This window comes from Dermacentor albipictus, chromosome 4, assembly GCF_038994185.2.
Source record: "Dermacentor albipictus isolate Rhodes 1998 colony chromosome 4, USDA_Dalb.pri_finalv2, whole genome shotgun sequence".
NCBI lineage: Eukaryota > Metazoa > Arthropoda > Arachnida > Ixodida > Ixodidae > Dermacentor > Dermacentor albipictus.
Window position 1 is genome coordinate 105,164,800 of NC_091824.1, and position 26,966 is coordinate 105,191,765.

Below are 26,966 nucleotides of genomic sequence, written 5' to 3' on the forward strand. Positions count from 1 at the left end.
AACAGTGGAATGTTCAAGGACCCGAATTCCTGCGATGCGAAGCGCAATAGAAGCGGGCAAAAAGAAATTAGCAATAAGCTAAACGAACAAAACGTTGGGGGCGAGGGGTGAGTATAACGGACGAGTAACTTGTAATAATTCAAGTAGGCGCGGTTGGCGGAGTAAGGTTGGTGTGTAGTTGGGAATAACATGTCGCGCTGTTTTTCAATTGATAACAATGATGATGATTATGACATGAGCATCTTATTTGAAACAGAGGGGTGCAATATGCCACAAAACTCTTTCTTTTCTTCAAAAGTGTTAGCTTTTGACACCCAATATAACTTTTGCATAATGTGTTCTGAAACCACAATATCGGCGTTCCCATATGCATAGACTGGGTTTCTGCATGTCGACAAAATCGCTCAAGGAACGACAGGGCGCTGAATAAGCCCATAACTGCGAAGTGTGTATAACGCAAAAACGGTGGCAAAACGCGGCGAAAGTGAAAATTAAACGACGACTATCCCTGGTTGCTTGCACCGCACAAAGTGGAGATGAATAGAAGAGAGATAGAGGACGAAGAGAGAGAAGTGCTTAGTTCTCGAATGTATGCATTAAAATCAAATGAAACACGTCCCCAGCGCCCTATCCCGTTAAGTTTCTCAACTGCAGCGGCAGTTTTCTGGTTTTATGCGTCATCGTCGGGCGAAGCAAAGGTCTCAAAATTCTGCTCTTGAGAGCTACCTGTCAGCAGGACCGATTTACGAACCTGTGAGCCGAGTCATAACTGTAACTGCATTCAAGGATACTGATTCAGAAGCATTAAGGAAGGCGCTTGCAAGGTACGAGCACTGCCCTCATAATTTGTCTCCGTTTAACCAATGCCCGTGAAGCTGCAAATATAATTTCAGCTCTCCGATAAAAAATAAATTGTAACGTGTTTTCAGACTAAAAGACAGCGCACATGGTAGATCGCTGTGAACACTATGGACATCGCGCCTGGCTGTGAGTCGTGAACTTTCTGCTGTATGTCCTTTTAGCCACTAAGAACTTCGAATAAGACCCAAGAAACTGCTCACAAAGCAGACGCTATATTAATGCGTAAGCATACTAGGGCTCCTTCCCTCGAAAGTCTGTCCATCCATCCGTATGTAACAGCGCACATACCACGCTATAGCACTAGCAAGTATTTTAATTAGCCAGGAGTTATCAACAGCGATTGCATATACAAGGTACATTGCACTTGCCCCGCATAGCAAGCTTTTTCGGGAATACATCAAAACCGTGTCCGTGAGTAAAAAGCGAGATTGTCAAGAATGTGACCCGTCTGGAGATTAAAATCTTTTCATTTGGTACTGCGTGAAATAGCATACTTTTGTTTATCTAGATACAGGTTTAGAAGGCGTTCACTCCACGGCAAGACTCCCCCCCCCCCCCCCCCAAGAAAAAGCGCCATTCTGTGCTCTCTTTCCAATGCACAGTGCAAGAGCTTTAGCCTGATGGAATCTGAAAGCATCAATGCCTCGTCTAGAAGTCGCGAAATAAAATGCAAGGCGTTTTTAAAATAATGAATGAAAAGAGAACATGTAGCCGGTGGCAAATGAGAACGTGACCAACTTTGCAGGTCGGGGGTCAATTCTGGACACTGTCAAATTCCGCCTTTTTGTCGGATTCGTAACATGGTCAGTTCTCATTGATTCACAGGGCTGTGGCGGCCTCTCTTATTCGTTCAAAACGCCAACATGGCGGAATTTGACTCTTTTCAAAATAGCACCCCGGGTGTGACTTCTGCGGGCGCCTACTTGTCCTTTTGTGTGCATGCGTACATATATCTATAACGGCGCCGATAACGTACTACGCATAGGTCCCATGGAGTACAACTACGTCACGAAAATCCTGCAGGGTCGTAGAAGCAAGTATGTAAGCCAGCAATATCTATGCGAAGCAATATCTCACCTTGCGGCTCTTGGTACATAAAATGAAAGGCAGTATGTTGAAAGATTCGCGTAAACTGAACGCTTATTTTCCAACGCCTCGTGGAAGTTGTTTCGCCCTTCTGACAATTTCTGAAGGACGTTCAAGCAACAGTCACTGGCAAAGTGCAATAGAACGAAGTCTCTTGGAAGATAGCACCAGAGAACAGAAAGTAAAAAAGTTGTTACTGTAACCCATGCATTATAGAACCAGCAGTAAATGTGTTGCTGGTAAATGGAATGTACCTTTCAAATGCTTCTTATTACAAATTTCTCCCAAAAAATTATTCAGCGACAAACTGCAAAAAAGTAGTTTCGTCCCCCTCCCCATTCCATAGTTTGGTCCGGCGCACACGTTGCATATGGTACTCACTTTGAGACCTTCACTGCGGCTTGTTTAAGTGTAAAAGGATATTGGGCAAGGTTTATCTCGTAAAAACAAAAGAAAAGACAAAGCATGAAATGCACGCTGAATCTGTAGCTTTTTACGGGGACGCAAGCTGCTATTTCGTTTGACAGCTGGCAGAGAGCCTTATTCTGTTTTCATTAGTACGGCCGGCTGACAGTCAGCGGACCGGCAGTTATTTATTCTGCGCGAAAGGAAGATACGTGTACCCAATTATGTGCCCGATAGGGAAGCCGTCGTCCAATCGTAATAATCGGGGCAGTGCGATCGCCCCGGCCTCTTCCCCAAGGTCCAACTGACCCATTGTTCAAAAGCCGGGGCATTTGTCGCCAGCATCTGTCCTCCGCAGCCTCTGCAGCGGACTCCACCAGAACAACGTGCTTCGGCACCTCACACCGGCGAACATGGAGCTCGCTGCGGCTGTGGTACTGTTCCTCTGTGTCGGGCAACTGACTGTATTCGGAACGTGGGCTGCCGACGGGTAAGCGGACTCTTCTCTTCAGGGCATTTCTTCTTTGAGGAGCAAGCGTGTTTTACTGCTTTTAATGTAAGCCAGCGTTGCGAAAAGGAAACTAACAGAAAGCCGCTCGGCCTAGCCTTTCAGTGTCACCAAAAACAGTAACATCTGCCGCGACGACGGCGGTCCCGTCAGTTTGCCTGACGACAACCACTACGATGTCCGGAGGGTTTTTTCTGAATTGAAACAATGTACTGGTATTCTTTAATGCTTTGGGCAGTTTTTTTATCTCATAAATGATGTGACACGAATGGGATATGATGTGATGATAAGTTTTTGATACGTTATATGAATGAACACATCAAGAACTGAAAACAGAACGCATAGTAACTACCATCATAAACCTTAATCTCAAAGCTTGACGCAGAATCAATGAAGGCCTTTGAGGAATAATGGTTCTTGAAAAATTTAGCCAATGAACACACAATAAAAGTTATTTTCTTTTATGTGCAGGCCTCATTTTCTATACTTTCTCCAGCTGCAAACATACTGTCACCCTTTCCTCTATATCACAATTTTTTTCCGCGCACTCTCTAGCTCCCATTTTGCCTCATCCGATAGCGGCCACCCTCTAGGTGCATTCTCCGGGCAGTAATGAACGAACCGGAAGCTATGTTTCTTTTTCAGTAAGAAAACCAAGTGGATCGAGCGCAATCTCGCAATGTAAATGACGTGAAGCTTGATTCATTTAGTGAGGAAGGAACTGTAGCGGATGTAATGTGCACCGCGTGATCACCTGTAGCTTTTGGCTGCCTCCGGGACGAGGACGAAGGCGATCTACGATGTTCGTCGAGGGAAGAATGGTGATGAGCGGTGTATGCGCAGAGATGTATCGCACATATGTAAATTCCGGCGAGGATTCTGCAGCACTTGTGTTACTGTGGCATCTGCATATTGGCCAAGATTGGGCCCATACCCAGCGGCAAAGACCCAATTGCCCAATAAGGGGCACACGCACATACAGTGTCATCGGTCACGCCTTCCAACAATAAAAATAGATTCATAAGGAGCATTTCCTAGGCACAGCGAAAAGGATGCAATAAGGTCATACACTGCAGCAGAAGAAGAAAATGTAACATCCAACACACTTACCAACAATCATCTGCACGAAGTGTTAGTAGCAATATTGTATGACAGAAATACATCATGTAATACTTTCCGTGACAGGTTGGTTAGGTCAATACAATTCTGTGAGAATTTGTTTAAAAAGCCAGAGATTGCATCGCCGATTCACGAGAAACTACTTGCCCACTTACACCAAACGCTGGGAAAGCTTCGCTCCCGTTAAAAGAAATCGTGTGTATTTAGTGCGGTTACAATAACCGAAAGATGAAAAGCCGCACCAGTCACAGTTACCCTATCTTTTTCACAGCGCCACGGCCACAACCATGTTGCAGACTTGAGGCAGGGTTCTTCCAGTCTAAATCAACGTAAAATCATAGAATCCTTCAACTCATTTGCATTTAGAACGCAGTCAAAGCGGAACACCGAAGTGGAACCCAGTGATCCCCCAAGAAAGCTAATTGTCGCCATATTCACAGTCAATTGCCATACCGCATTAGAGCAAGAAAGTATTTCATGGTGTCGCCAATCACATTACAGGCTTCAGGCACGAGAGGACGTTGCGGAGGAACCCGAAGCCGGCAACGACGATGAAGCTGGTGAGAGATAATGAACTGCAATCACACTAGGTGCCACTGCACCCTCTTACAAGCCCTTTCTCGCGAGAAAAGCACACAAACCCTCGTTGAGTGGTTGAATAGATGCAATTTAGTCATGTACATTTTCGTTTCAAACCCACTGATCGCGTGACCACGAGCTGAGGACAGGCCAAGAAATGTGAATTTATATGCTTATTTAGTTTTTGAGAACGCATTTACTTGAAAGCACACCATAATAAGAGAGACAGGCTATGTTATTTGTTTGTGCCTTCTATACAAGCCATCGCCTTCTCAAAATTAACATGAACCAAGTGGCCGCATTTATTACTTTGCTGGTGAGAGATGAAAACATATAAAAATTCACCCAGTTCCTCCAAATCCCTACCAATCACCAAGAACAGTGCACTTAATCCTCTTGGGATTTTGGCTATTGGGCGCTATAAAGCCCTGCTAAAGAAGTATTTAGCAGGGCCTTTATAGCACACATGCACATAGCGCAAGTGTGCTATGTGCAACGCCTATGTGCGTGCTTGTGCGTGCTTGTGCGTGCTTGTGCGTGCGAACATAAAATTGCTGGCTCTCCCGTAATCGAGGGTAGATGTAAGCATGAAATGCCAATGGGCAAAGCAGATTGGTTGGAAAAGATACGAGCCACAATCTTAATATGGGTGTAGTGCATGTTCGCAGCGAAGCATTATATGTCCCACAAGGAAGTGCTCAGGGAGGTTCCGGTAAACAAAGCAAATTAATACCTTTGAAAAGAAAAGATAGTAAATTTGGGTGGTAATAGAACCCGGACCTCAGTGGTGCGAGAAGAGAACGCTTCCCTTGCGCCATGACGGCTCCATGTTTCTGGCTGACTAAAGGTACGCCTAAAGCGTGCGTCATTGCACACGTCACGTCGGCTGAGTAAACGTGCGGCCTAGTACGTGCGTCGCTGGGCACGTGACAGCGCAGCCAATCGGGGGTAGGTGACGTCATCATCGCCTTATATGACCTCAGTAGTAATACAGAAGATAGTAAATGGTACAGGAACTTTAGTAGTAATTATAAATAATTCGCGTGACTTAAAGGTAATTAAGGTGAAGTAAATTGAATGAAGGTTATTTAACATGGAGTAAGGTGTATTAAAGTTGAATAAGGAAATTTGTATGCTTTCGCATTAAAATCACGTGAGGATACTTAAGCGATTGTCAATTTATTTTGATGCACAGAAAAGAAAAAAATCTCAATTGTGCCTATAAAAGAAGAACTACAATGTTTTCCACGCGAAAGATTTGTTTGATACCGCGTTGAAAGATATTGTGAGTTTCCTGCACGCGGATGCTAATAAATGCGTCTTGCACAAACCTCGTCGACACCGGCGAACATATAGGGGCATGCATGTAAACGGCCTTGTCGAATGGCTGAGTACAGGTTCTTGGCAGCACCTGCGTTCTGTCTGTTCAATATTCGTGAGCGTGATCTTCGCTCCAAGTGTTTCGATCAACGGGGAGAAGTACACAACACCCGTGCCCCTTCTCACGTGTCACGTACGTAAGGCATCACTTTATTCACCTTACATTAGTTCCGGCAAATAAATGAAGATGAGCATTAGGTAACGTTGGGAATACAAGCGTCTTGTGGCAATGATCTGCGGTCAGGTGGTTATTAAACAGTCAAGTATATAGGGCGGTAGGCCTACTGTAAGTTTAACCTTACTTTGCTAGATACTAAGTTCCAAGATGCCGGTCAGATATTGTCTCTAGATCAGCATTGCAGTTTGACATACTTTCCGATACGTGTTGTGTGAGAACTTCCGTGCAACTTTGATGTCATCCGAATTTTCAAAGCATTGAACATGTACATAACAACATAACGAACACGTATATAACAGTACATTGAGAAACACAAGCCATTAAATTTTGGCTGACTACTGTTGTTATACTTGAAATTTAAAAAGGTACATTCACTTGCTTCTACATCACCTGTAGAGGATCAAATAGCTTTTTTTTTCGCTGATAAGGACTCAGCTTTATGGATCCTCATGGTACTACCCATCCTGCAAGAGTGTCCCAGTATTCATCATACCTAGTTACAAGGTCAGGCACGTGCTATCCGAACAGGTTTTGGGAACACATACAATGTGGTGCGCAGGAGGGGCCCTTATCAAGCCATGGAAAACAAGGCCATGCTTACAACTGTAAAGTCGTCCTTATCGGCCTACATACAAGATATTGAAATGCCTTGCAGCAAACAATAGGAAGCGTACAAATAGGTACACACATCTATTTTAACTCAAGGGCCCGTTTTTCCGTACACTTATCTCCCATGAAGAGCACTGCTTTACTTTTATTCTTTTATTCAGATGGCCAGGAAGTGAAATAATACCACGCAAATAACCTGGTCAACAAAAATCAGCTGCAAAGTGGGCTAATATAGGAAGTACATTTTATGGTTTACAATTGTTGACCCAGGAAATTTCTCGCGAGCTGCTATCCAAGCGTAAAGGAAAATGATAAAAAATGACAACCATTCCACTGTGTGAAGATGGAATGGCACCGAAAGCTGACGACAGTCAAAGTTCTCAAACGAAAAGCAAAGTGCTTTCGCTCGCATTCAATTTTCACAGAGTGGAACGGTTGTCATTAGTTTGTTCAGCATGGCGGGAGCGTTCTTCATCGGTGGTCGTTTCGCGCCAGCGCCGTTTATATTTTTACTGCTATTCCCTCCAGTGCTCCTCGTACGCACGTTGTTCTTCGGGTGTACGAACTATACGTATCCGCGCCATCGATAACGCAACTGTTTTTAGCGCCGATACCTCTCCTGCTTATATACTGCGATAACCTTGACGACACGCTATTTTTCACAGCGAGCGTTCTAATCTGTTCCGCGTTTTGACATCTGCGCCGCCGCAATGCACCCGTACGTGATCGCAAACAAAGCAAACAATGAAGCCCATTGTGTATGGGTTTGTTAGAAATCCCTAAGTTAGTTTCTGTTGCCGGACGCCGAAAAAGCTACGGAATGTTAGTCGTATACAGCTTTCGCTGTAAAACGGGAAAGTGCCCCATTCATCGGATAACGATGGCCCTCGAAAAGACGCGATTAAACCCGTCTCCTAAAGGCACTAGAGGAAATCATACATGACAGATTTCTGTCACCGTGTTAGCACGTCTAGTCATATCGCTCCTGAGAAATTATTGGATAAGAAATATTTCTACGGTTTATTCTCTATACGGCAAGCGGTTCGTTCGTGTCTCCCACCACGTCAGAGTTACGTGAGTGTAGTGGCTCTGTATATATATGCCTCTGCTTGCGCGAAGGTGCAGCCCATTCGCTAATAGATCAGTCAAGAAACAAAACGAAAGACGAAAAAATAAATGGCACAGATAGGAATGTATACGCATTGGTGACCGAACTGTCATGTGACCGCGACTGTTTGCTTTCGTAGCAACCACACGATTCTGGACCAACTTTCCATTGCATGTAAGCGATATAACGCTGCCAGGACAGAAACAGAAGCAACAACGAAACTAGCAATGGCAGCCTCAGCAATAACAAGTAGGGTTGCATTTTGCTAATAATGGATCTCTCGAACCACGCCCACTACTAGGTAATTGCAAATACCTTTGTATATATAGAGAGGGAAGGTTTCAAAGATAAATTGCAGCTTAGCCAGTACGTATCTCTGGCATTTCAGTGAAAGCTGTGAGATTTGGAAAACACTACATGCATTTACCTAATTCCGCATTTTCTGGCAGATGAGCTGTTCAAGTGATTCGACCAGTTTTACGAATGAACATAAAACAAAGCACAGTAGCAGCCAAGCTGCACTTTACATGCAAGCTGTGACATCACATCGATGACACTTTCACGACACAACGGAGACAGGCAAATGACAAAGGCAGCTTGTCCGCATTACGGTCAGTGAACATATCCACCCTTACGGGTTACAGTTCGAAACTATAGGCGTCCCGCAGGGCACTGGGTGGTCGGGTGCACTCCCCAGACGATGCACCACAAACACTACCCGGCGCCAGGTTTCGGGAGCGCCTGTACCCACTTTTTTGTTTTTTCGGTGGGTGCGAGCGGTGGCTTTCGAACTGTACGCTTACCGCAGCCGTGGCTTGCGCCCTGTACAATAGGCCACGACTGCGGTACATGCAAATTAAAAAAAAGAAATAATAAAAAGGAATTAAATCTAAAAAAAGTTATGACACCACATCAATGACGCTTTTGCGAAGCAAGAGAGACTGGTGAATGAAGAATGCAGTAATCAGAAAGGAATTCCGTCTGCCCAAGTGATATTCGGGAAAATTGAACAATTTCACTCTGTTCTAATAGCACTAAAAACCGAAAGTAACACTGCTGGCTGATAGTGCATTGTGCCTCCTTGATGGCTTTAAGTACAAAGCGAATTAACGGCAACAATCACGCTTAGTAGCCTTGGGAGTGTATCAGCTTTGCTCTGAATGTGTCCTTCTTTCGGACTTTGACACCAAACAGTTTTTCTGTATCGTGCGCTTCTCGTTTAAAATAAAGTGCGACAAACCTTGCGCTTGTCACTGAAGACGGCTGTTACGAATTGTATCACTCTTGTCCATCAAACAGCACATCCCTTCGCCGTCGTGCAAGCAATGTGACAAGTTGAAGCTGGCAGCATTCACATGTCCGAACTCTATGTGGGTCATCGAGCCTTGAGAGGGAACGTCAATTTGGCTTCATTGAAGAGCTCCTCCCACCGCAACATGGCTGTGCGGTGAACTTTGCAGCGGTTATAGAAAATAAATTTTCTCGGTGTATGATTTGCAGCCATGGTGAAACTGAGAAACATAATTAATGCATATGAATACAATTAAGAAGAATAGACCACCTTCTGATGTTTGTATTAGGACCGGACTATTTCGCCGTGTGATGGTTATCAAGATGTGTGAGAGTTGAAGTTACTGAACAGTCCACGAGTTATTTCTTGGTACACAGGCGGCCACCAAAACATTCGAAACACGTCTTCTTTTTTTTCTGGAAGAAATCTTAGTATCTCTTTCAACATGTGACACATATGACCTCACAGACTGTGTTAAGACAGTAACGTCACATTGGGGCAGCATGTGACATCAAGATGGTGCCTGAAACTGCGTGTTCTCCGGTTGCGTGCATGTTCTAGAAGAAAATCGCAGTGAAACAGTGACTATTCGAAGCAAACTGCAGTCAAAAGTATGGAAATATAGAGTAGAATACCTTGACAAAAGTGCGAAGCATCTCAATATTAATAGGTGCCTCTAACGCCGTGAAGAAATTTCTGCGCGAGCTTCGCAAAAACGAGGTTGAAGCTTTTGCCTGCCGTGTGCTGAAGAGCGTTCAGGCGATCCACTCCTTTTACGATTATAGTTCACCTATAACCCTTGATATCTTTGATGCAATATCGGATGTCGTGCCAGGTCGCATGTATTGATGAAGAAAGAATGCGACACTGAACGTTGAGCTGTAACATACTCCGATCACAACACTTGGTTGTCACGATGAGAGGAATGCATGACCCGTCCCCTATGAAGTGTAATATATAATAATTATGCAAATACTCACGGCCACGTACACAGTGCATAACGAAAAAAAAAATAACCACAGCCTAGCAAGCATAGGGAGCTTTGCAAGACGATATAAACAAACGCCAATCTCACTACTTCAAAGGTTTATAATTCCGCTGCAAAGGAAAATAAAGCTAATTTCAGTCAGAGCGACAGGCCATCGCACTCGCGTACCACCAGCGGATGACATGCGAACTTATTCTAGCACGTAATTGAATGTGTCGAGTACGTTTTGATGTTATGCCGCTTGTGAATTATCAAATCATGCTTTAGACAGCTATATACGTTTACACCAATTTAGATATACATAGCATCGTGAAGTACGTTTTGGTATTTTGCAGCCTGTCCTTGCACAGATTAAGATTCAGACAGATGAAATTTTAGACTCATGTGGAGACGCATAGTACTGTACTGGGATGTTGATTAGCTGTCATCCTTTCTGAGCCGCGCATGAGCTCGTATCCTGCTTCGGTCATAATGAGTTGTCCTCTCAAGGCAGCTTAATGAATCACTGGCATCTTCCATTAATGTTGATTGATTGATGCTGGGTATGTGGAATTTTAACGTCCCAACCTGACACCCAGCGTATAGTGGTGGACAACTTTCTGTGGCCCCTAAGTGAAAGCTAAACGGGTGGAGCTACGGCACAAGTATTACTGCGCCAAGTAATCCGGAAGAGTATGACAGTGCTTAGAGATTCCTTTCTTTCAGAGCAGGTACTGAATAAGCGTAACTTACGTGCGATGATTTTGCGTTTGCCAAAACGCACAAGAGCAAAGCAAAACAGTCGATGTCATATTTCATACTGAGTGGCGTATTTCTTATTTTGATTTAAGCTTTGTAGTAATGTACTTTGTGTTTCCCAGATTAGGCAAATGAAAATTATACTGCGGGACTATTTTGAGGAGCACTTTCATGCGCGCGCTTCACCTCCGTAGCTTTAACTATATTGTCACAAAAAGTCGTCCGTGATCAAAAGCGATACGGCATGCTGGCCGGATCATCAATGTTGCCGGGTTCGAGATGCCTTCAGGTAGCATGTGCGGGTTTATTGACCAGTTGCCTTCACCAACAAAGATCACGTACTCGTGAAACCTGCGGCAGAAAGGATGTTTCATATCCGCCGCCAAGCTTTGTGAGTGGTGGCGCTGGCTAACACTCCTAAGGTTAGTTCTAGTAGTAACACATAGATACCCAAGAAATTGGATGGGGAAACCGCGCCGCGGTAGCTCAATTGGTTAGAGCATCGCACGCGTAATGCGAAGACGTGGGATCGTTCCCCACCTGCGGCAAGTTGTTTTTTCATCCACTTTCGTTGCCCTTAATTTATCATTTATTTTATTCAGTTAGTAAGTACAAGCAATTTCCCCTATGTTGTCCTTAGTGTGTTTGTTTGTTGGCTTCTCATGATATAATGAATAAAAATCGATACCCTCCATTAACCCCCTTTCTTTTCGTTCTCTCAGTTCAAGGTGTACTAGAGCAACTCAGTCGTTGATCGTCATGCCACTACTAGTCCACTAAAGACGTTGCACAGCATGCGCGCCTGTTTGGAGGATGTATTATGACATAGCGATGGAGTTCATGTCGATTCCAGCAAATATATAGCGGCCGAGCATATATTCTCGCTCGCTGGTTCTGTGGCCATTCAACGAACGCATCGGTTTCACCCAAACATTCCAGCCAATCGAAGTTCCTTCGCTCTGTAGAAAAGAGCATGTGGCTTAAAATCCAAAACCAGTAATTTTCTTCTTCCCTGTGCATAATGCAATTTATTGCATATTTCAATTGGACTTCACCTTTCACTTTTGCCTTTTCTTTTCTTTTTTTACCTGTACTGTCAGGTGTTCACTAGTGCCATTTTATAACATACATTCTTGATCTTTTCGAAAGCCACAAGTGCTAAGTATATTTAGTCTGTAAGAAGTTACATATTATATTTTATCAAACGCTTATGAACTTGTGTTCAAGTGCATGACTTGTGTTCACCTGTCAAACATTAATTTAGTGTCCTACGAAAGCAGGTAACTGCGTTTCAGCATTTTTAAAAGTGACCGGCAAAAATTTCGATTAATCAATGAATCGATGAGGAACCCTACATCGAAAGCGATTAATTGATTAAAGGCTAAAATGAAGATTGATTAATCGTTAATTGAATGAAAAATAAATCGGCCATTCCTAGAAAGCTTTGTGCTGCCTCTCGCTTCGTCTCCGAAGCTTGATTACGCGAGCTCCAACACTAAGTGCGCGAGAACGCAGCCCACACGAAGCCACCAGCCATCTCAGCTCGCCCACATTTGCATCCGCCGCAGAGTACGTCCACCGCACCCGCCGTGGTTGCTCAGTGGCTATGGTGTTGGGCTGCGGAGCACGAGGTCGCGGGATCGAATCCCGGCCACGGCGGCCGCATTTCGATGGGGGCGAAATTCGAAAACACCCGTGTACTTAGATTTAGGTGCACGTTAAAGAACCCCAGGTGGTCGAAATTTCCGGAGTCCCCCACTACGGCGTGCCTCATAATCAGAAAGTGGTTTTGGCACGTAAAACCCCACAATTTTTTAGAGTACGTCCACCATAGGGTGCATGGTGCCGCGCTCGCGGCGCCATACGCAGCAACGGCCGGGAATGAAGAGACGAGTGCTCACCTCACAATATACATCGCAAATGCTCAGTCATCGCAAGAGCTAAAAATCTTGCCACGGGGACAAAGTGCTTGAGGGCGCAGTCGAGAGACGCAATTCTTTTTCAATCAAAGGTTTAGCAAGCACTGGTAACGGTTCTTTTTTTCGTTTTTTCGTTTCCTCACGAATTTGTTGGGAAGGGTTACCAGCAGTATAAGTAATGTTTTGGAGATTCACTGAAAATTTCATTATTATTGTTCGAAATATAAAAAAACAAAGGATTTCGACCCATAAACTTTTCAACATTATGTAATGAAATCGCGCATAATTAATTAATTAATTAATTACGTTTGCTGGAGATTTCACATTTTGTTTTTGTAGCTCTGTAAGTTTTTCTAATTTGCGTCCGGGTGAAAAAAAAAAGATAGAAAGAGCGCCAAGGAAAATGTGTGCGTGCTATTATTCCCGCCTTTAACGGCACCCTGGGCAATGTCACCAGGGCTCGAAACTTGGTGCTACCATGACGCAAGTTGTCTTGTTGCTTTTGCTCTGCAATCTGATGAGTATAATTTTGAAAATTTTGCGGACCTAAATGTTCTCATTTTTGTATTTCGAACAATATTAATTAAATTTCCAGTGAATCGCCAAAACATTGCGCATAACGTTTCTTATACGGTTGATAACCTATCCAATATGACTCACGAGGGAACGAAAAAGAGTTTAACAATACTTGCTAAATATTTTTGCACGCACACACAAAGAATTTGCTAAAACGAAACTGCGGGGAAGAGGTTTATGTTGTGAGCTGAGCTAATGTGTGTTCAACTATTCATGCAACTGGTTTAAATGATCACTGCGATCAGACTATGTTGAACATATCGCTCACTTCAGCAGGGCAGGCCTTGTTCCTGACGCCTCTAATCAAGGACGGAAAACTAGACGAAGCCAAGTCGAAGAGCAAAGTCGGCCCCCTCGGCGCCGATTACGAAGTGCCTGGCTACTCAGGTTACATCACCGTCAACCCGCAGTATAACAGCAACCTGTTCTTCTGGTTCGTGCCATCCCTGGTGAGTGTACACGTGAGTCTAATTAAAGATGCGTGTTTAAAGCAATAATTCAAGTAGTTTGCGGGTGATTACAAAGCGACAACATCTGAAGTTGTATGAAGGGTGGTTAGCCGAGTAGGTGATCAAAAGAAATATGTGAAAATCCAGTATTTTGCCCGCAGTAAATTAATGTACAACGTGTTTTAGAAAAACCTACGCATGGAGCGAAGTGAAGGACCGTGCTACGGCCAGTGCTGTTGTTCACAGCTATGCCTAATCTTGCGCATCGCAGGTGTAATCCATCGTTTTTGGACACTATTAAAGTATTCGCGTAGTGCGCCGCCTGTAGAGGCGCTACTGATGGCAACCTAGTGGGCGGTTTCAAAAGTACGCTAGAGATGCAGAAAGGATGGCTGAAATACCCGACTGCGATTTTCCCTTTGTTCGGGGGCCAGACCGCTAATTAGACGGCGACAGCTGCAGAAAAGGTTCGGGCCTCTACGAGAGCGGACGTGCACACGATGCCACCGGAGTTTGGGGACAACCCAGTCCGCATTCGTGCTGCAACTTTCGCAATCTGAAATTTCCTTTGGAAACGCACCATACGGTAAAATCTTACCGACTTTTGAGCGTCCTTTTGTCGAATGTTACGAAAAAAATAAGCCACACGATGCATCTTAAAGCGGAGCAGCGCCGACCGAGGTAGATGGGCGCTGGCGCCAAGGCCGGGTTTAGTCCATTACGGCGTAGGCATTGCACTCCTGCCCCGCAAAAGATTAATGAGCAAGAATGCAATTGAGTACAACATGCACACGCTGCAAAGCACTCTGCGTGGTAAGTCTGCTCAGGCAGCATGAAGGTGTAAACTTCACAAACATGGCGCGAATTTTTCAGCGAAAATCGAACAGCAATAACGTACGCAGCAGCTATGAGTGATTCGTCCCTGAGCTTCCTTATTTCTAAAGCATTTTCCAAGTAACCGTAATATCGAGGACGTCGTTGGCCGAAACGAAAAAAATAACTATTAAAGAAGCACTTGCCTGTAAATATATTGATGAAACACAGAGTGATTTAACCCCGTTAAATACGAGGCAAGGCGTACTTAATTAAATCAACGTTTCTGCATGAAGCAACTGGCAACAGTTCAACACACGCGATTTCGGGCATAAGATGATAAGAAAAACCGTCAACTACCTTACAGCTGGTGCGACGATCTGACGCGCCACATAAAACCAACCTAATCAGTCCTTAAAAGCCTCAGCAGCTAAATACACACCCCAACGCGATGCACTCATACAGTCGTGCACAATAGCAAGTGCAACGCGGTAAAGAAGCGACAAACCGTAGAAGCGGCAAGCGGCATTCAGAACCTAAGCGCAATGCTTTTAAGCCGCCATGCTGCACTGAGGACAAACCGAACCAACACGTGGGTAGGCGGGGATAAACTATATCGCTTGCTCATGTAAGGATGATCGAGTGCCACGAAGACCCAGAGGACAAATAAATTATGATAACAAGACATTTCCAGTCGAACGCGACGATGCATTGGTATACGATTGCTCTCGCTCATAGGATCTCGCGGAAAATTATTATAACCACCTCGCCGCCAAGCAAGGCAGAGAAAGAAAAGTAGGCGGTGACGGTCACGAGCACCGGATCAAAGGAAAAGAAGGTGGCCTCTCGGCTCCGATATGGGGGAAGGCAGGAGAGGGATATCAAAGAAAGCCTCTACGCGGGGACGAGAGCAGCTCGCCTACCTGCACTACTGCTCTACGACATTCCTTTGCTTCTATCTCAGCTGCTGCTAAGCAGTTTTTCAAATTCTCGCGCTAGAACGCTCCCGGCGACGGCCCTTTACAGCACGTAGTGTAATAGGAAAATTCCAAACGGGCCCAAACAATCGAGGGGCCCTTTTAGATATTCAGAAACAGGCTTAGTATGTGGTAATAATCATGCGAATTCAGTTCTTTTGAAACGCGCACATGCAATTCATTCAGGTTGTAACTTGCCGTGGTGATTGCAGCTGGTTAAAGAAAATACAAATGTCAATTAGTAGCATAAAGTCTTCTGACAACATGAAACTATTCTTGCAAGGCAAGCCAAGATATCGATAAAGTTTGTTGCAGATACAATCGGCGCTAGAATCCCAGCACATTCTTTCCTGAAATAACATCACCATTTTCAACTACGGGAACGATTGTTACTATATTTAATACACCAAGGTTAAGGCTTATGTTACCTTCTACAGCTTTGCTTCTACAGGGTATAGCAAGACCACCTTGTGTTTTGTGCGCGTTAGTTGTTAGGGAATCATTTTCCCTCCAGCTTCTGAATAACGTGAAGGTGTTTTTAGCGGTATTTTGAAGGTCAGTAATTTCACGCCTTAAAGAAAAGCTGGCTTGTGTCGTTAGCATAGGTTATAAACATAAAATTTCCATCAAGCTTTACTATATCCTTTATGTACTCTTAAAAAAGCAGCCTGGCAAAATTTGTTCGTTGCTGTCGTGGTATACTTTTGCAGGCCTTGCATAGCAATCAATATAATACTAAAAGCAATTTCGACCCACCAGGGAGGACCAAGACAATTCTGCTTGCTGATTACCTACAGTTTTGCCATTGCCGGAGCACTCAGCGCTTTTCGTAAAATCAGTGGAAGCTTCTGTCTTCTGATAAGCGTCTGTTGAAGCACGTTTTCCATCTGAGCGATTGCTTTGCGCTTTAAGCGGAACGCATGTTCGCGTTCGATAATTCAAAGCAGTAGTAACCACAGTGCTGAAGTGTAGGCTCTTCCAGAAAAAGGAATCGATAAGCGCTACCGTAGCGAACGCCTTACGCCTAACAATTCAGCGTTCACTACGAAAGCACTCGCTCAATATTTCAGTTTGAGTGGGAGGCAGCTCAGTGCTCGCAAAGCACCACAAGAGTGCTATACTGGCATTTAGACCAATAGAATATAAAAAAAGCATTCGGCAAAACCCACCTCGCGATGACTGTTCACGGTAATGCGTTTAGTAGGAATCAATATAGCGACCCAACGTATGGCCACCGTCGAAAAGAATTATGCATGAGACGCGTACTGCAGCTTGACTCCTCTTTCGTCCTCGCCTTAGAGCACTCGGAGCCATATAATGCCGCTGCCGCTAAGCCTGCGCGCGGCCTCCGTGATGCATGGTGTACCGTGCGCGCGGACGCTTAGACAAGCGTCGTGCGGCATCCGGGCTCCCGCCGCGCACTTCTTTCTGAACATTCTGCATCATCTAGCGGCGCTGCCTAGAAGTCCGCGCGTGACTTCCGAGACGAGAAGCGTGGCGCGCTGGTGCCCGCAAATAATTGTTCCCTCATTAGACGCACAACCAATGACATATGCACAGTTACCCAAGTTGGTGAGAGGTTCATTGAAGAGCGACACGTACCCAATGCATTTGTGGCACAGCTTGCTAAGGCATTGCTGTAACTGAGGAACCGTTCTGACGTTGGTTCAATTCTGGTTAGCATCGGAGAAATTTAAGGGATCTTTTTCGTCATTGCAGTGCGGCACATTCTCAGTGGCACATACCTAGTTACCGAAACTGGCGTCAGAGACCTTCATTGAAGAGTGGCGCGTACCCACTGGCACCTACGCAGTCACCCAAGTTGTCACCAATGAAGTTTGTTAAAGACCAACACCGACTGAGTGGCCCATGCCCACTGATCCAAGTCAGCGTAAAACAGTTTACTCGAACAGCGGCACCTACCCAGTGTCGCGTCTGCAGTGACCCATGTCGACGTGAAGGTGCTTCGTTGAAGAGCGACACGTCTGTACACTTTGGCACACATTCAGTGACCCAAGTTGGTTCGAGGATAGGCTTCGAGCCCTGTTCCCTCAGCACAGCAGCCCGATGCGCTAAGCACTTGACCATTAGACCCAGTGACTCAGGCAGATGGGAAAAAAGCCAGATACATAGAAAAATACACTGTCCCGAAAAATACCCGAAGCATCACAAGAACGCTAGCGCATTAAAAAGTATGTTTAGGTCGATTACTACACAAAGCAATCAGTGGTGCTGCGACTACAACATGATTACAACAGCGACGACGATGGCACTACGCCAACAACACTTCGTCAATTGACATCTAAAACGTGAAAGGAGAGCTGAGAACGACCGATAGCCTAATATCCGCTCTGCAAACGACCGCTCTTGGTCTTGAAAGTTGAATTATTCCGCTTTTGGAAATTATGTGTGATTATGTTCATTGGTTGATTGATTGATGGATATCCCAAGACTTCGAAGTTTTGCCCTCCTCCTTTTGAGTTCATCGACCTTTTCTTTGCCGAATCTTATTTCCGTGTCTCTCAGCCTGCCCGTGAAAACGATTAATAGCGCGCATTTTGAGCTTCACGCTTTCAGTTACATAGGTCTGTCGTGAAATGTGCACCTTAGGTGTTATATTCAACAGATAATTATAGCTGTGCCAATAATCACAACACCATAAGAGTTAATAAATATCTGGTTTCTCTGACTCTCGTTATGCCAAATACGTGGCGTCATATTAGCGTTTTTTGCCGTCGAGTATACATTGGAACCTGTAAAGTACTATTAAGGAAGCGGCGTACCGCATTATGTTTTCGGAAGTGTTTAGTAATAGCAGAGACAGAAGCGAATGTTGCGAGGCATTAGTGAGAGAAGCCGAGAAGCCCCCGTCACGTACATGTCACGCCCCGCTCTCTATTTTTCGTGTCTCTCTACCTTCTTCGATGCGTGGCGCATTTTCAGTAACGGTTTTGGCTCTCTAGAGGATCACCGCGTTCGCGTTACTTCTCTATTTATTGCGCTGCAAGCAGGACGGCTCACGTGGAATGCGAGACACGTGACGTCGTCGTCTCTGCTAGCGAGGAGAATGGCAGCTCCAGCGCAAAGGACCTCGGGCATTCTTAATATTTCGGCTGTTATCATGGCACAAATTGTACGTTAGATTCTGCAGACGTAATGGTTGCCACATAACTATCAAGCTTGTTTCCAATGCAGAAACTTTCCAAAGGTTGCTTTAATACCAGCAGCCAACTACGAGCTCGACAATTTTATTAATATGTAACGGCGGGCTCAGTGAAACACCTTATCTAGTTTACTTTCCCTTTTCCTTGAAGTATTAAGATCGTAGGTCATAAATATGTGACTGGAAAGTAGGCCTCGGGACTGGTAGGGTGACTTGCGCGTCATTTCTTTTGCCAGAGTGATCCGGACAATGCACCGGTGATACTGTGGATGCAAGGCGGACCCGGAACCACATCGATGCTTGGTTTCTTCGCCGAAAACGGGCCGTACGTACTGTCGGCTGACGGCAGCGAGATCAGGTACCGTGAGATCAACTGGGCGACGCGCTACTCGATGCTGTACGTGGACCAGCCCGTGGGCACAGGCTTCAGCTTTACTGAGAACGAAGCAGGCTACGCGCGCAACCAGACAGACGTGGGCCGCGACATGCTCGAGTTTTTGCAGCAGTTCTTCACGCTATTCGGCGAGCTGGCCGGGAACGAGTTGTACCTTTCGGGAGAGTCCTATGCCGGTAGGTTCTCGCGTTCTGGATCTATCGCTTTCGACATCTGCTTCGTTTTCAACTGCAAAATATTCAGCGCAACGCGTCATCAAAGAAATGGGCGTGTTATACGTACAAAACGGGCTTGGGAGCTGGGCGATGTTAAAGTAACGCTGATGAGAGGTGGGCGATTCTTTCTGATTTGCGACCACGTTCGCTCACTTCGACAATCGATGCACACTAAAAGCGACAACCTTACGAGAGAATAGCGCCCTGGCTTGCGAATTTATATATTTACTTGCGCTCACAATGAACCAGCTGTCTTTCATAGAAGGGACTACGTCTCCACTTAAGCAGGAAAACTAAGCCCCAGTTATTCATTATTGTATCACTGTTGTGTCGAATGTGGCATCATATTTCTTATGGCTCCAAGAAAACCACATCGGCTCGCGCAATCAATGAATTTGTGACAGTACATGTTAAATTATGGGGTTTTACGTGCCAAAACCACTTCTGATTATGAGGCACGCCGTAGTGGAGGGCTCCGGAAATTTCGACCACCTGGGGTTCTTTAACGTGCACTTAAATCTAAGTACACGGGTGTTTTCGCATTTCGCCCCCATCGAAATGCGGTCGCCATGGCCGGGATTCGATCCCGCAACCTCGTGCTCAGCAGCCCAACACCATAGCCACTGAGCAACCACGGCGGGTGTGACAGTACATGTTAACAACAGCACAGGTCACCAATTGCAAGGACTCTGATTTAGCTATATGCGTGCCCAGAACATTGACTTTAGCCTTCCAGCACGTGCAGTGGCTTAGTGGTTTAGCGCAGCAATGGACAAGAGCATTCAGCTCTTCTTATCTCGCATGCACTTTTAATGCGCTTCATTGCATTTCCTAGTGAATATTCGCGAATTTGATGTGCAATTTTCACCATCGCATGTAAGCATTCGCACCCCCCTTGAGCGCGTTCATGCATTAGTTAATTTATTCAAAGATACCTTACAGGCCATTGTTTAAGGGGGGAGAGTACACTCAAAGGTTATAACATACAATAATTAGAATACGTATGTGAATACATATACAAAAATACACGGTAAGAAATGCGCTAACATACAGTAATGTGGTGTTACAATTGTTCAGTGGACAAACCGAATGCTTTCGAATGAAACAGGTCATTGGACAATAAAATTTCACACAGGAAAATATAATCAGTAAAATTACAGAGCGAGCGAGACATAATCAGACTATAATAGAACAGTATTTAACGGATAGTTGCACATTAATAATGGGAAGGGCAATGACAAAAATAATGCGTTAGGTTATGTAGAATTTGAAAAATGCGTTTTTATAAGAAGCCGGAAATTTTCTTGATCACTCTCATAATCTATGGCGTCAGAAAGGTCGTTCCAAAGGCGAATGACTTTTGGAGGAGTGGAGTAGTTAAATGAATTGGTCTGTCCGTAGACGCGCATGAAACTGAAACGATTGTACAACCGATATCACCTGTAATGAGGAGTTTCAAGAAGAGCTGATGGCACTTTATTATGTACGCGCTTGTGAAATAATGATAACAGGGTTATATCACGACGATCAGGCAAGGGCTGTAGTGAGAGGTCGAGTTTAATTTGTGTTATGCTTTTGGTATAGTCTTAACAACTTGAAATAGAACGCGCAGCCCTATTCTGAACAGTTTCGGGTTTTTCGATAAAATATTTCTGATCGGGAGACTAGACGGATGCGGCGTATTCAAGCTGAGGTCGAACAAATGGTAGGTGAGCTAGTTTACGAATGTCTTTAGTAGAATTATGTAACTTGCGTCCTATGTAGCCTAATGATCTCGAAGTATTGGCAGTTTTTAAGCAATGTGCGTTGACCACGAAAGAGTCGAACTTAGGCTAACACCAAGCTATTTATATGCAGTATCATGCAAAATAGTGATGGTATTTATGTGATAAAAAACGTAGAATTATTATGCTTGTGGCTAAAAGAGATCATTTTACATTTAGAAACGTTAAAATTCATTAGCCAAGTGTTGCACGACAGAGAATCAAGTTTTATATCTTTCTGGAGGATTGTATGATCATTGGAGCACTTAATAGAACGATAAAGAATGCAGCTGTCCGCAAAAAATATGTACGTGTGGGGCAATGTTATTCGACAAGTCATTAATGTTTAGTAGAAATAGTAACAGCCCAGGAACGCTGCCTTGTGGTACACCTGAGGTAACGTGTGAAAGAGGAGAGGAAAAAATTATTGACTGCTGTAAATTTCTGACGATTAGATAGAAGATTGCGATTAGATTCGATGAAGATATATTAATTTGCGAAATATATTAATGTTAAGCTGTCGTCACAACAACCCATACTGGCAGTACTAATTACGAAGGGTAGTAGATCCAGTGACACAATCATACAGACTTTTACGCAATCATGTCTTATTGATTATTAATAATTAATTTGCAAAAATGGCGAATGCAAACGAACTGATTTGCTAGTACACTTATGGTTCAGCATCTCTTGGCGGGCCGTGGTGCTCTCTGGAATTACGAACGCTGGCTTACTGGACCACTAAAGAGATCAGAAGAAAGCCATTCCTGTTCAGGTTAGAAATTCAAGCGCCCAGGGAGCTGATTAGCCGCAGTACTGCAGCTGCCACCAAGTCGGCCCAATAAAGCGCGGACAAGAACAAACCAGCAAAGTGTAATGAACAAGCAGCTTCGTGAAGCAAAAAATATTTAGAAGTCTTGCAAACAGCTGTTCATTCCCATTTTTGGGCAGGCGATAAGCATTTCTTGCTGACACCCACTGACACTCACCCGAACAAAAAGTTCTATTTTAGAAATCTACAAAAAGTGGAAGCACATTTATGTGCTTGCCGTATTTACTTGAAAGTAGGTTGAACACGAACTCGTCGAGAAATATATATATATATATATATATACATACATATATATATATATATATATATATATATATATATATATATATATATATATATATATATATATATATATATATATATATATATATATATATATATATATATATATAACTCGAATATACGTAGACCCGTGCATATTTAGCAAAACGAAATACTTTGAACACTACACACTGGATTTACCGTAATCTCGGCTACTAAACCTGGTTTAGTCGGTGCCATCACGCTGCATCCTCGTCAGAACTGCCAGAGAAGACCTCCTGCTCGGATACTTCGCAGGGGTTCTCGGCATCCCAAACGATGCCGTTCTTGGTGTCATCGAGTCCCTTGGATATACAAGATTTTCAGTGGTGGTCTTGGCTCTCTCGAGGACCGTCGCGTTCGCGTTACTTCTCCATTTGTTGCACCGCAAGCGGGATGGGTGACTTGGAATGCGAGGCACGTGACGTCATCGTCTTTGCTAGCAAGAAGAAAGGACGTGGGGCCTTCCTAATATTGCAGCTGTTATCATGGCATAAACTGTACGTTAAATTTTGTAGACAGATCGTTACCACATAATGATCAAGCTTGTTTCCAGTGCAGAAACTTTCAGAAGCTCGCTTTGATACTAGCAGCCAACTACGAGCTCGACAATTTTACTAAAATGTAACGGCGGGCTCAGTGAAACACCTTATCTGGTTCACTTCTATTTATTTATTTATTTATTTATTTATTTATTTATTTATTTATTTATTTATTAGTTACCTGCATCGCGCCGTAGGGCATTACAGCAGGGAGGTTACAGACTTGAATAAATACATGAAGAAATTATTTCAATGCGTGGAAAAAGTACTTTTCTTTTTCCTTGAAGCATTACGCTCGTATGCGACTTATATGTGGCGAGAAAGTAAGCCTCATAACTGGTAGGGTGATTTGCGCGTTATTTCTTTTGTCAGAGTGATCCAAATAATGCGCCGGGGATACTGTGGATGCAAGGCGGACTCATTTTTGGCAACATTTTCTTTCAAGAAAAGCTCAACCTATATTTGAATTTATACGGTAGTTAGTCTATAGACCACGCAGGGATGACTTCTCGCCCTGCAGTTTATGGAGTTACACTACAGAGTCCCTAATTAGTCTTAAAACCACATAAGAACCTAACTCACAAATTTCTTAAGTATATCCTTAAGAAATTTGTGAGCACCCATCTGAGGCAAATATTTTGAGAATAATGTATGTAAATCGCACGAAGATAAACTAAAGAAATTAACAAGAAGGAAAATTACTAGATATCTATATCCAGAATCAAGAAGGGTGCCGAAGTTACATAAACAGGTATAGAAGTTACATAAACAGGTATAAAGTGCCTCAGAAAGCCTGGCCTACTTTTCGACAGGTGGACCTATCGTTGCCGAAGGCTGCCTTGTCACCCTCGGTGAGTTAGCATTGGCGGGTTAGTAGAGTGACATCCCGTGCGCTCGTTGGTGGCGGCGGCTGGCTGTAAAGGAAGAGACTGAAAAGAAAATGAGCGCGATCATTTGGCGTCGACTGATTAAATATATTTTTGTACGTGCCACCTTCCATGTTCCCTTCTCGATGTCCATCAAAATTTTCCTTCTCTATATTCAAGGTATAAAGCAGGTACCGCATTTAAAGCACAATGTGACTATCTCTCTGATTATTAGAGCGCGCGGAATCGATTCCAGCCCCTTCGGTAGCTCCAACGTTCTTTTTACTGTTTTGGGCGATCACGGTTCTTAGGGTTCCTATATGTCGAACATTAACTCATGCTAACTGGCGACCTCACCAAACGCTGCTTCACTCACGTGCCTTCTTTTAACTCCCAACACGTAGGTAAGTACGTTCCGACAGTTGGAGCCACGTTGCACCAGAACGCCGAAACGATGCGGGTGAAGATAAACTTCCGGGGTATCGCCTACGGCAATGGCATAACGGACCCGATCCACATGATGGACGTCGGCGAGGTCATCTACACGGTCGGTCTGATTGATCGAAGCGCCGCCGACTACATGATGAGCGTCGCCCGAGAGGCGGTCCAGCACATCCGCGCCGGCAACACATACGAAGCCCTCATGCTCATGGACACACTGTTCTTCGGAATCGCGACTGAGGGCGAGGTCGACACCTTCTTCAAGAACGTCACCGGATACAGTTACTACTACAACTACCTGACCAACACCGAGCCCAAAGGCTCCAGGGCGTACAAGGTGTTCCTGCCGAAGCCTCGAGCCAGACGCGCGCTGCACGTGGGTGACCGGGAGTTCAGCACGACGCGCGAGGTCGTGGTCAGTCACTTCCTCGACGACTTCATGCGCTCGGCCGTACCACAGTTCACCGAGGTGCTAGAGAACGGCTACAAGGTTCTCGTGTACAGCGGCCCCCTGGACTTGTGCGTGCCCACGACCATGACCGAGAACTTCCTCGCGCACGTCGCCTGGGCGCACGTCGACCGCTGGGCCCACGCTCCCACACACCAATGGTGGAGTGCCGATCGCCAGCAGCTGTACGGCTACAAGAAGACTGTCGAGAACCTCAACTATGTGGTGGTGCGTAACGGCGGCCACGAGCTGCCTTACGACCAGCCCGAGGCCATGATGGAGCTTATCACGGCCTTCGTTGATGGCACGGAGCCCTTCGTCGACGGGTCTGCCACCACTGACGAATAAATGTAACCTTTTTGTACAACTGCATCCTCTTGGTGCCGGCGACATTGTTTCTTGAGAAGCAGACGTCGGTGCACGTTTACGACTTCCGTGTCTTTCGCTCAGGACATACCGCGTCGCGGTCACCCACGAAATAACCTTGTCTCTAACTGCTCCATGCAGTTCCTGAAGCTCTATACGGCACCCCAACTGTAACATCTGGTAACTGCTAGGAACCATCTAGGTAGCTTAGAGTTCCCGGTTATCAAGTCTCTCTGCTGGCATCAAAACATTATATGTCAATGGATGAGCATCATCTTGTGTCAGAGCGAAAGCAGTGTCGTTGTCTTACGGTCTGACACAAAGTAGTGTCCACAAGAAATCAAACTAAAATTTCTTATCCCTGAATGCATGACTGTATTGACTGGTTTCTTACTTTATACTGCTGTGTATTTTTCAAACATTTCATATGCAGTCACTGGCGCGATTTATTACGTAAAATTTTTATTTAAAGGGGAATAAAAGACACAGCTGCCTTACGCTTTAAAGGCGTGCACGGATACCTCCCACTGCGGCTTGTGTTCGTGTCTGCGTGGGCGGTTCTCAAGGAGACGATGGCCTGGTCCGTCTTCACCATAGACGAATTTAGCTAGCTTCGTCCACAAAAGGGAAACGCCTTCGCAATTACTTTGGCGAGGTAAAATCCAATCATCTAGTGAGAATGGCTGAACTCCAAGAGGTATTCCGTCCACAGTACTGCCAACCTGCGAAGCAAGTTTTCTCCTTACTCGGATAAAAAAAAAAGTTCCATTGATTTTCGTACATTTTTGCAAGATGCGTATCATTAATATCAGATAGTCAATACTTCGTTTCGTTTCTTTTATTTGGCCCCTTAGACAGTGTCTAAGAGGAGCTCGAGGCTAAAGGATAAATTGCCTGGGGAGGCCTTGTCCCCCTTTAATGATTATAGAAAACATAGTTACATGCTACATTGAACACATGCATCAGCTCGCACAAGCCACACACAATACAGTCAAAGGTAAAATACAAAAATTAGACGCATAAGAAACATCACATATAAACACAAATTGCAGTTGCACTGCTAGTAATAGACCTATAATTGCATTATTAAACATAATAATCATAAAAACAGGAAAAAATAAGGTGCTCACATCATGGATGTGTGCATAAGCGTCGTCTTCTTTCCACATTACCGACTATGACAATATGATAGTAAGGAATGAACAGGAGGAGTATAATTAATGTGCATGGAAGGAATGTAGGAAAAGCATAAAGTACATCTGTAATTCCCAAAATGTCTGTAACAATAAATTTTTGCTTTTGTTGCGCAAATATACTGCAGATTACAGTTACAATTTATTTCTAAATTCGTTTTAAAGTACCATTAAAATACTTCAATACTGCAGTCACTGCACTCAAGCAGAAGTTAGGTCGCAGTGCAAGTTATGTTAACAAAAACACAGCCGCTTGCTAATCGTAGAAGGCCACATTCTGAAAAAAGCGTCAACGTGTTTTGACTTTGCTCTACATGAAAAGCAAATTTGAACTACAATGAAGTACCAAGACTGACGCGGAAAATAGACGCCGGATCTTCCTTACAGAACGTAAAAGCGTCGAAGCAGTTTGCCACTTCACGGCACCAATGTAAAAGATCTGCCGCAAATTTTTCTTGCATGCCCTGAATGTTGACGTAACACAACCACGCTTACGCGCTTATACGTCATTTGCAGCGAAGCACGCAGATACGCAGCCATCGTGTTTTCTTTCTTCTATGTCAACACTCACTGTAACACGTGACCTCTGGGACTCTGTCAAAGCTTGCCCTGCCCATTAGCGGTTCCCGAAAAATTTTAGCACATACGTGCATAGTCAGCTACTCAGAACCACAGCTGCCTTTCCGGCTCAGTACTTGCTAGGTATGTGTCCCGCGTACACCAAGATTCAAAGGTGCTGCTTTGTTTGGTATTGCAGCATATGTTCGACTCACCGGTTAAAGATAAATATTTCATTCAAACTCCACAGAAATCGGCCGCGCAGCTAGAAGTGCTTTGTTAACGAGTCCGGAACATCACC

At 44.5% G+C, this 26,966-nt stretch overlaps 1 protein-coding gene and 1 non-coding gene across 5 annotated transcripts; both read left to right on the plus strand.

The window, feature by feature from the left end:
- On the plus strand, positions 1-24,920 carry LOC139059675 (venom serine carboxypeptidase-like). 4 transcript variants are annotated; one of them, XM_070538108.1, is made up of 6 exons: positions 1-107; positions 2,711-2,842; positions 4,481-4,539; positions 13,619-13,794; positions 18,984-19,317; positions 24,064-24,920. In XM_070538108.1, the coding sequence occupies exons 1-6, from the start codon at positions 10-12 to the stop codon at positions 24,894-24,896; spliced, it is 1,632 nt and encodes a 543-aa protein (XP_070394209.1). In that variant the 5' UTR covers positions 1-9; the 3' UTR covers positions 24,897-24,920. The 4 variants fall into 4 exon arrangements, with proteins under 4 accessions (XP_070394209.1, XP_070394207.1, XP_070394208.1 ...); XM_070538106.1 differs by lacking the exon at positions 1-107 and adding an exon at positions 658-824; XM_070538107.1 differs by lacking the exon at positions 1-107 and adding an exon at positions 658-824 and having other exon boundaries at positions 13,622-13,794.
- On the plus strand, positions 11,326-11,398 carry TRNAT-CGU (transfer RNA threonine (anticodon CGU)). Its single transcript has one exon. It is a non-coding gene; the product is annotated as a tRNA-Thr (tRNA).
- Positions 24,921-26,966: the final 2,046 nt, after the last annotated feature.